Source organism: Varanus komodoensis, unplaced genomic scaffold, assembly GCF_004798865.1.
Source record: "Varanus komodoensis strain SLA01 unplaced genomic scaffold, ASM479886v1 scaffold142, whole genome shotgun sequence".
In the NCBI taxonomy this organism is placed as follows: Eukaryota; Metazoa; Chordata; class Lepidosauria; order Squamata; family Varanidae; genus Varanus; species Varanus komodoensis.
Genome location: NW_025335415.1, coordinates 104,100 through 115,168, shown reverse-complemented (window position 1 = coordinate 115,168; position 11,069 = coordinate 104,100). Strand labels below are relative to the sequence as shown.

The 11,069-nt window shown below is 38.4% G+C and overlaps 2 protein-coding genes across 2 annotated transcripts; one reads left to right on the top strand and one right to left on the bottom strand.

Moving 5' to 3' along the window:
• The first annotated feature begins 2,103 nt into the window (after positions 1-2,103).
• Positions 2,104-3,084, top strand: LOC123020162 (olfactory receptor 14I1-like). Its single transcript, XM_044423589.1, has one exon. The coding sequence runs from the start codon at positions 2,104-2,106 to the stop codon at positions 3,082-3,084; it is 981 nt and encodes a 326-aa protein (XP_044279524.1).
• A 3,417-nt stretch (positions 3,085-6,501) lies between these two features.
• On the bottom strand, positions 6,502-7,431 carry LOC123020161 (olfactory receptor 14A16-like). Its single transcript, XM_044423588.1, has one exon. It carries the CDS (start codon positions 7,429-7,431, stop codon positions 6,502-6,504), a length of 930 nt encoding a protein of 309 aa, XP_044279523.1.
• Between the last annotated feature and the right edge of the window lie 3,638 nt (positions 7,432-11,069).

Genomic DNA, 11,069 nt, shown 5'->3' with positions numbered 1-11,069 from the left:
TAGGTGCATTTGTTTTATGCTGTGTCTTGCATGTTCATCTTCAAGGGCATTTAGGAGCGAAAATACATACTAATGATAAAAAGGAAAGTGATTCACATAGAATTTGGGGGTGCGTTTTTGTCTGCTGTTATCAAATATTGCATAATTGTACATCTGTGCTAGAAATACATTTTCTAACTCTGGACTAATTAGAAAATATAAGATTGTTCAGAGATTAATAACAGTAAACAGGATTAAATTAATTATGATTGGCATATGGGAAGCCTCTTTGTTCATTTAGTTTCCCAAAGGATATTATGGCTTAAATTCAAGTCCTTCTGCTCTGCCGATCTGTGGAATCTGGCCATGGGGCAACCCTGAAAGAGATAGCTGTACGATGATGTATGGAACAAATGGAAAGGCAGACCTTTTTGGGATTAATGCACAGCTACACACTTGAAATAGTCAGCATGCTGCTTCAACGGTCTTGATCAAATGAGGAAACAGACAGTACTTATAGTAAAGTGCTTCTGGTCTCAACTTAAAATCAAACTAAGTAGTTCTGTGATGTAAGTTCTCTGACAAACTGCTTTTCCCTCAATACTGATTGGAGTTTCTGGGGAAACTCATGGGATTTGAGCCCATTTTCAATATGTGGGGGTCTTTCCGTCCTTGTCATCAACATCCTTGTCATCCTTGTCATCAGTCCTTGTCATCAATGTTTTCCTTGCCCTGGGATTCTTATTTACCTTTTATTTTTCCTAATGCAGCCAAGGGACTCTCACTCTGTGACATGCAGATGGAATGAGAAGGAAGAGAAGCTCAGTGCAGTTATAATCTTGTGAGTGCAAATCCCTAGGAATACAAATGAGATTAATATAGCTCCTCTGTACATTGGAAAACATTACTTCCATCACAGATGCAGGAGTAGGAGACTAAAGCTGGGCTAATACAAAGTCTTCTGACTTCATTGAAGGAAACATTGCATTTGAAACTGAGAAACATCTGGAAAGTTAAAAGGGTAAGCTTAAGAACTTATAACCTGCTTAGCATTTCTGGTTATATTAATACTTAATATTCCAACCCTACTTAGGATTTCCACTATTGCTTATTGAAAAATAGGTATAATATTTTCTCTTTTACACATACTTTTCTACACTTAGTTTTATGTTGAAGAACTTGGCATAAATCTGGAAACTTCTATTAATGTTAGTTGTCTATTTGAATTATGGGTTTTTTCCCTGTTGCACACAAATATACGAAGCAGGTGACAGATTAGAAGAACCCTTTCATAATTTCCTACACAGATCCACAATTCTTCATGTCATCATGACAAAACTGGTTTGGGCAAAAGGGTCACTCCTGCTGTTACATTTTCCCCCAGTGCAAATGGACACTGTATCATTTTTATTCAGAGGTATTTGGGCGTAAAAGTGGCCCAAGAGCATGGCGGGACTTATGATTTCAAGAAGTAATGAATTAATGGGGGCTCACAGAAACCCGTCCAATGAGAGAGAAGAGGGACTGTCAGAAACACAAAGGGGAGCCCTGCCTACTCCAGAAATGCATGGAACCACCTGTCTTAAGGACCAGCCATGGGATTTTCAAGAGACAGGACTGTCCATGCATACAAATGTACAGGTCATGAGCTCATGTGCTCAAGGAAGGCTGCTACCCAAAAGTCTTTTAACAAATGACCAATACTTGCTTATCAGGGGAGTGAGGAGGAGGTACATGGTTTTGATGGCGTGATGAGACTAGCCAGCAGAACCTGGTAAAATTCCTCAGTCTGTTCTCTGATTAGTTGAAACCCTTCAAAAGAAAAGGATGGTGGTTGGGGGGTGTTTCTGTTACTTTATAATTTAGAAATGTATGTTCACCTCTGAAATTTGTTTTTCCCTTATGCCTGAAATTTATAGCTATGCACCTATAGTATTAATACAGGTAGTATTTACAATTAGTTCTCACAAATAATTTGGCCCAGATCCACTGCTTTTACTACAACTAAAATATTATCAGGGATTGTGCTAGCTTCAGCTTGATATTTAAGCAGTGCAACAACACTTGTCACAGTATTTAGCCTTCATTCTAACCATTGTCCTTTCACTTCCTCCCATAGGCACCATGTTTCTTAAGGGGCAACATCTAATTAATGGATCTTCCCCATCAGAGTTCCTTCTCTTGCAGTTCTCCAGAGTTCATGAACTGCAGATTCTGTGCTTCTTTGGATTCCTTGCTTTTTACCTGGCAGCAGTTGTAGGAAATCTTCTCATCATCTCTGCAGTAGCCTCTGACCATCACCTGAAAACCCCCATGTACTTCTTTCTGATGAACTTGGCCATCCTGGATCTGGGACAAGTTTCAGTCATTTTCCCCAGAACCATGGCCAATTCCCTCATGAACTGCAGGCACATTTCTTATTTTGGATGTGTTACTCAAGTTCTCTTTTTCGTGTTCTTTATGACATCTGATTTCTCTCTTCTCACAGTGATGGCCTATGATCGGTATGTTGCCATTTGCAATCCATTGCAATATGAGATGCTGATGAGTAAGCAATCCTGTATTCGAATGACTACCCTTGTATGGATCACTAGCTTCCTCAATGGGGTGTTACACACTGGAGGGACCTTTTCTTCCCCATTTTGTTCCAATGTTGTCAATCAGTTTTTCTGTGAAATCCCAGCCTTGCTGAAACTTGCCTGCTCTGACTTGTATCTTATTGAAATAGGAGCACTTTCCCTATGTGCAGTTATTGCATTAGGTTGCTGTATTTTCATTGTTGTGACTTATGTCCACATCTTTGCTGCAGTGCTGAGAATCCCCTCTGTGCAGGGAAGGCAAAAAGCCTTCTCAACTTGCCTTCCCCATCTCATTGTTTTCTCTCTGTTTTCATTCACTGCATATTTTGCTTACCTCAACCCCACCTCTAATTCTGTTTCACATCTGGATCTGGCATTCAGCATGATCTATTCTATGGTCCCTCCCTTGATGAATCCAGTAGTCTACAGCATGAGAAACAAAGAGATAAGACATGCTCTTTCAAAGCTATTGGGTTTGAGGTCATGTACTACAAATGTCTTCTCCAATCCTGTTCTCCAAGAGTGAATTCTGTGTATTAGTATAATTATAGTCTAAGTTCATATTAATTCAACAACTATTTGAATAAATATTATCTCGGTGTGCTTTTATCTCTTCTTTTCCTGTAAGCATCATGGCTCTGTTTCTTTGTCCATTGATTAGGTAATTTGCTCTGCATCTTATAGATCTGCAAGTCCCAAATGCAGGCATTTTTAAAGTGCAATCATAATCCATATTATCCAGTCTGCAAGGTGCTTTGATATATTGTGTGATTATTGTAAACCTCACCTTTTATACATTCAGAATACAGTGTTATGAAACAACATACCGACTCAGTTACAAAATAAGCTACATTCATTGTGTGTGCGTGAGGGCATGTGTGCGCGCGTTTAAAGAGTTCTCTGCCATCCCCACTACCCCTTTACCTTTCTAACCACTACTTCCAAATGTGTTTTATCAGGCATATACCTACTCTGTTGTATACTGGGAGAAAATCTCAGCAGCTTGGAACCATTCCATCTAATGCTTTAAAATCACACCACTCATTCACACTGAAATAACTTTGGCTAGCAAACTTAATGTTGGGCAGTAACTGTAACAGTTCTTTGGATAACGTAACTATATTCAATAAACAAAACCCCTATGAAGCCTGAATATCCTAATTTCTTCAATCAGTATTGGAAAATTATTTACATCCTTACTGTAACTTTTGCATTCCATCTTATAATTTTGTTTGTTTGTTCATTCTATCAAACAAACAACATTTGGTACATGTTAAGAAGACCTGGCCTACTTAAAAGAACACTGTAAAGGTCACTAATATGTCTATTTGGAGATGGTGTAGCAATTTGTTTAGTTTGCATTTTAGTGAAAACATACCTAACGCATAGTTGCCAAACCAATAAGCAAACTGAAACACTATAGAATATATTTGTAGGATTCCAAAAGATTTACTGATACTAAACTGAGATTCACCAAGGATACAATCCTGCATATTTGAACAAACAGAAGGGTGAAACTGATAGCATTTCTCTAATCTGTGTGCTCTACTCATCAATATAAGCAATGAGTTTGGAATTAGTCCTTGGTTAACCTTTTTGCCCAGTTTGCTAATGGTTTGTGGCCACTCTCACAGTGTGACTACTGCATTTCATGCTTTTGTTAAAGACATATTGATGCTAAGATAATGGCAAGAAACATCACTGCCCGTCTCATTTGGTTTTAGAGAACATTGTTGCATGCTCTAATTTATACTGCATGCTCGTTAAGGCAAATCAGAATATGGATTAAGCTTCCTGGGCAAAATAAATAAATAAATAACATTAAAAATAAAAAATCAATAAATTAGAGCTGAACTGAAGCGGGAAAAGCAATAATCACCACTGATAGATGGTGCAATTTCTTTGCCTGTATTTACAGAGCCATCTTAAAATATTGCTGAAAATGGTGCTTTTCTGTACAGCCCGAGTGTGGCAGAGGGATTTTGCTCAGCCCTGGATAATAAATGAATAGGATAATTCTCCTGGAGCTAAGCATTTTTACAAGAGCAATCCTATGCTTATCTATTCAGGGAAAAGCCTCATTCAGGGTAATGGGATTTACTCACAAGTAAGATAGTACAGCAGTAGGAACCTTATTCATTTTAGTAGGAATTATAGATGCATTTGTTTAGCCTTGAAACAAATAAAAGCATATTATTTGAAAACCTAAAATCTGTTCTGATGCTTATTTATTCTCTAGCAATTCCAGAATCCAGAAGTATAAATACAGGTAAATATAACAAGAAGTAATATTAAAATAAATTTTCCAATCTCTGTATTGACCAAAAAAAAAAAATCCTAACCTATATTATTTGCAATTGATCTTGTGCAAATTAATACACTATCTGGTTCAAATATATTCCTATTATTTTCAACATACTTCTTTTGGTTTAAAGTTAGAATAATTATGGAGTATAATTTCACTAAGGTGCATCATATGGAAAAGAAATGGTAATTTTTTAGGGGGTCAGTTCTATTTATCACCCACAAATGTGACAGCTAAATGAACATAGAGAAGCAGCTAGGTGGACTTCTTTGAGATGCTTTAAAAAGAATTGTTCTTACTGGCCAGTGAGTATTAAAATCAGATTCCAATCAGCATTAAAGATATGTAGATTCTTGTAGAAGGTTCATGCATTGAAATACATTTAGAGGGTACCTGGTTGAGGAAGGCTACCATAGATCATGTTCCACCACTGAAAAGGCCCAACCAGATCTAGGGCTCACTGCCACACTGCAGCCAGCAAAGAATGTCTGATAAGCATAGTTGATGTTGATCAGCAAATACAGGAAGGAACTTATGGAATTCTTTAATAAATGTAAATCAAAGTCTGGTGAGTGCTTTAAATCTAAGAACCATTTCTTTAAACTGAGCACTTAAACCATCAAGTGGCCAATGATGATTGTACAGGCTCAAAGTAATGGCCCGGACAACTATCTTCTGGTAGCAGTTTAGACTAAACGAAGTTTCCAGATGCTTTCTGAAGATGCAGTCTTAAAATAGTTCAGACTGGAGGTGTGTTAGTAAATGAATGGCCATGGCTTGTCCACCTTGTCCAAGAAAGGACACAGCTGGTGTTGCAGCAGGAGGTGCTAAATTCCTGGATGTTGAAAGCAGCACCAAATCTGGGAGGACCCATAAGGTCAGAGCCTCTATCATGAGGAGAAGTGCATCCTCCATTCACATAGGCTATGACAACATCCTTAGATATCACCCAATCAATAGTATCCCTATCTTATGTGTAATCTATTGTTGGTAGGTGTGTTTTCCCACAGCCAGTCCTCTAATGCATGGAACAATGGTTGAAGCACTTCCCACCTCCTCCCTACAGCAGCAATTTCTAATTCAAAGGAGGAAGCAGCAGTTTTGAAGTACACATCTGTTCATGGTTTGCCTTCTCATGTTGTTTGATTAAGGAAAGCCCAGTGGACCATCTTACTGCATGAAGAAGAGTTGAGCAAGGATGCAACACCATCCTTTCCTCGATGTCACTGTATGAGCATCACTTGCATTGCCCCAGCTAAATCATTAAACTTATCAACTGTTTCACTCAATGTCCAATAAACATTTTAACCTGTATTAGAATAAGGCTTAGAATGATTTTTAATATTGAAATGTGTTCAATATTTTTCATAGGCAACATAATACATGTGTAATGTGAAACAGCACTTTATGCTGAAATACAGTTAAATAATACATGCATTCTATAAAGTATGTATGGTGTTAAAAATAGAACAATTCCTTTTCAGCATGTACAGAGTTTGGAAACCTGCAAGTATATTCCATAATGAGGTTGATGTAGTTTATGCCACAAGAAGACTCCACCTTTGTTTTCCAGCATTTCTTGAAAAAATGCAGATGTCCTTCTTATTGTAACTCATAATGTGCAACTCATTCCACGGTCTACAACATAATTTTCTTCTTAACCATTTTTGACAGAGCAACTTGAATCTCCCTGTTTCTCAGGCTATAAATGATGGGATTCATGAGTGGTGGTAGAACTGTGTACAAAACAGCAGTCAACAAATCAAGAGAAAGTGAGGACAAAGACTTCGGTCTCAAGTAAGAAAAGATGGAAGTGGTGATAAATACAGAAAAAATAGTCAAGTGCGGTGTGCAGGTAGAGAAGGCTTTGTGTCTTCCCTGAGCTGACTGAATTTTGAACACAGTACAGAATATGTAAATATAGGAAATTGATACGAGCAAAAGACAAGGAAAGCCTACAATAATTACAAAGGCAAACATGTACAAAATTATGGGCTGTGTGTCAGAGCAAGATATCTTTAATAACTGAGGGGTATCACAGAAAAACTGTTCAACTACATGGGATGAACAGAAATGCAAACTGAATGTGCTCACAGCTTGAACCATTCCATTGATTGTGCTGCAGAGGAATGATGCAGCTGCCATTTTGAAACAGGCATTCCAGCTCATGATCAGACTATATTGTAGAGGAGAGCAGATGGCTACATAGCGGTCATACGCCATGACAGTGAGCAGAGCCAGCTCAGCCCCTGCAAAGGTACTAACCAAAAAGACTTGTGTGATGCATCCAGAGTATGGAATGAGTTTATCATCCTGGAAGGAGTTGGCCATGGTTTTTGGAACAGTGGTTGAAATGTAGCCAATATCGACAAAAGAGAGATTAGCCAAGAAGAAGTACATAGGACTATGAAGATGGGAATGCTGGATGACAGTTTGCATGATAAGCAAGTTTCCTATCAGGGCTACCAGGTAAATGAAGAGAAACACGACAAAGTGTAAAATCTGAAGCTTTCGATTATCAGAAAATCCCAGAAGAACAAAATCTGTGAGATATGTTTGGTTTACCATTTTCTTGCTTGGAATGGATGGATGGATGGATAGATGAATCTGTGGAGAAAAAGGAATAAGCATGTCAATGAAATTCAGTAGTATGTCATCTTTGTGCTTATTTCAGCAGCATGTGTGCTGAAGTATGATGGCCGAGTTCCCACTTGCTTATGCAATTAAATATGTGGACTCCACCTCTCAAAAAGTGTGTAGCAGGAAGGTTCCATCAAGGTCCTCTCCTCTCCTCTCCTCTCCTCTCCTCTCGAGTGCTCCCCATGCAGTTCTTAAGAAAATGTGTGCATTGCAATAAAAGATTCTACACAAGACTATTGAATGCAAGCACTGATGAAATGTAGAAAAGCAAAGAGGCTCTGAACCTTTTTCTGGACACACATCAGTGTCTTTAACACCATGACAGCAGAGAGAATTTAATCAGATAAGGTGTCTTGTATCAGGGAGTTAAAACAATTCTTCATTTCTTTTCATGGTCTTCTAGAGTAAACAAGCAGAAAAGCTAGAGGCAAAGAACCTCAGCAAAAAGGAAAGGGGGATGGGATTGTGGATTCTGAACCTGAAAGAGCATCACTAATTTTACATAAGAGACACATATTCACATTTTTAAAAGTTGGGCACAACCCAGTGGGTAGCTATCTAACAATTGTATTCATAGTCAGGTCCCTTTCATTTATATCCTGCAAACTTCAACTGGCCTGTGATCTTGTATATAAAAAATGGTAGAGAAGCAGAATATTGGGTAACAAGACACAACAAAGTTTAACACCAACTGCAAGTAGCCAGCAGTATATCACACCCTGCATCCTTTATTTGACAGTGAAAATATATTGGATCGAGATTTTGTCATAATTAGAATAGACCAATTGAGATTGATGGAACTTAAGGTCATCAGGAGTGTCTCAACTCACAGTTATTTAAATGGCTCTACTGTAAGTATGACTAGATCTGAATCCAACAAATTGTCTTTGCTCAACATTATTTTATTCACAGTATAAACTAGTAAGAAAAAATAACAGCAAGCAACTGTAGTTAGAAAAATAAGATTGCATTTTAATGCAATCACATCTCATGGCAGATCTGCTCCATTCCATTTTTCTAGCAGTCCATTTGCTCGTTGTTCGCTAAGTGTTTGCTCCAGTGGCTAGAAACATGCCAGCAGGCTGATTCACCACTCTCAAATAAGCAACGGCATAAGATCACCCACCTTTGCAGTTTGCTTTTCTTCACTGAAATGCACTGGAGCTATGCCTCTTAGTGTTGTCCGTCTCTGATATTTGATTGCAAATCAAAGACATGCCCTCCAGAGCCTTCCATTTCTCAGTGGGAGAAACTTAGCTGCTGAGCAGATTTCTCATGTGATCCATCAAGCTCCCGTTTGCCATGGTATCCAAGATGGCATAGTCCTTGTTTTTCACTTGCAGCTATCTCACATGCCTTGCATATATCAATAATATCAGAGTATAATCAATAACATTCTCTCATAGGAATCTATCTGGTTTACTTCTTGTTAAGATAAGGAAATGAAACGCATGTCTATGCTGTGCAGCAATCTAGCCCATTTTGGTGAGGGAGGGTATTTCCCCCCTTTTCTTTCCTGAAGCTTAACTCTTTGCCAGAATCCATTCCAGCTTTCACAAGCCATTCTATAATTTCTGACATAAATGAATTCCTTTGTTTGGAGATAATCAGACTAGCAGCCTTCATCAAATCTATCCAGCTCACCAGAGTTGCTTCAGAGGGCTATGTCTCCTCCTCTTGCCAGAGTTTGTATACCCCACTTCCCTCTGCCCCCAGTCAAATGGATTGAAATGTCTTTCATAAAACTTAGTTTCTGGCAATGGGAGTAGCTGCTGGCAAAAAGCTAATATACAGTATGCTGATTTCCACAGATAATATAAGCAATATTTCCACCCATACTTTGAACTGATCCTTATACTGAATTTAGATCTTAGATTTCCAGGGGCCTCTCCTAACTTCTTTTCCATTTGGGTAGCATGTCCTGAAATAAATTAAAATCTATTCAAGGGTGATGAGCTAAACAATGGTGGTGAGAAACCGATATGTTCTGGCAATGCACTTTCAGAACAACATAACCAAAGCAAGGAATTGTCCATTCAAATCATGAAATTCCTGACTCTGCCTTCTCATGAATAAGTTACTGGATGCTAAGGCTATGCAATGAAGCAGTCCCACAAAGAGTCCAGCTATATGCTAAGTGAGGCTAAGGTTGAATAGTTAGACAGTGGCTAGATCTTGCCTGTCCAAACAGAGACCATATGAAAGGCAATGATGCTATAATCTCTTTAGATTGGTGGTGTTTAGTCGTAAAGTCATGCCTTACCCATCATGACCCCATGGACAACATTCCACCAGGCTCTCCTGTCCTCCACCATCCTTCAGAGTCCACCCAAGCCTACACCCACTGCTCCAGTGACTCCATCTAGCCATCGCATCCTCTGCTGTCCCCTTCTTTTTTTTGTCATCAGTCGTTTCCAGCATCAGCGTCTTCTCCAGCGAGTAGTTCCTTCTCATTAGGTGACCAAAATATTTGAGTTTCATCTTCAGTATCCGGTCTTCTAAAGAGCAGTCAGGGTTGCTTTCCTTTAAGAATGACTGGTTTGATCTCTTTGCAGTCCAAGGGACTCTCAGGAGTCTTCTCAAGCACAATTCAAAGGCCTTAATTCTTTGGTGCTCAGCCTTCCTTATGGTCCAACTTTCACAACCATACATTGCAACTGGGAAAACCATAGCTTTGACTATACAGACTTTTGTCGGCAGGGTGATTTCTCTGCTTTTTAGTATGCTATCTAGATTTGTCATATCTTTCCTCCCAAGGAGCAAGCATCTTTTAATTTCTTGGCTGCAGTCTAATCTCTCTAGTGATTGGTAATACAGATCAGCTGCTCCATTAGGCCCAGATACTTGTATACAATGAACCAAAGGATTTTATTTAACAATAGGGTGTGTACAATTAAAATATAGCATCATTCATAAAATGAAATTAACACCAATATAATATGTCAGCTAATATAATACCTTAATTTAAAGAGTGAAGAAGCAACACATGATTTTTAGGTAAGTATTAGATCCTAATTCATTTCACGGATCTCTCATCCAGAAAGCTTCTGTCACAGCATGGACAGAACAAGGATGTAGAGTAACAAAAGGAAGAAACAAAGCAAAAAGGAGCATTTTCTTTTGTAAAAAAAATAAGCATCCTTGGTGGAAGGCTTTGCAACAGCATGAACACAGCTTTTTTCAGACTGCTTTCCCTTTCAAATTAAATATTTTATACAGGAATCATTGGATGAACAAGTAAATTCAGGTAATCAATAGGAGTATTTGGGGTTCCAAACAGACACAGTGCCTATATAATCATTGACCCAAAATAATATGCATACAAATAGTGTGTCATTTTTCTTAAGGTGCTACAAATGGTTTGCAGCTCATACAAACACAATTAGACTAATTTATTTATGAAGATTGATCACTGTAACTGGTGTACTTTTCAGATGGCTCTTCTGTTTTTCAAATGAAAAGAAGACTTCTTCAGTAGTCCTGACAAATATTGACTTTGGAGGTTGGTATGTGTATGAAGTCCCATTGGCCTAGCATTCTTAGCATGTATTCACATTCTTCATTCT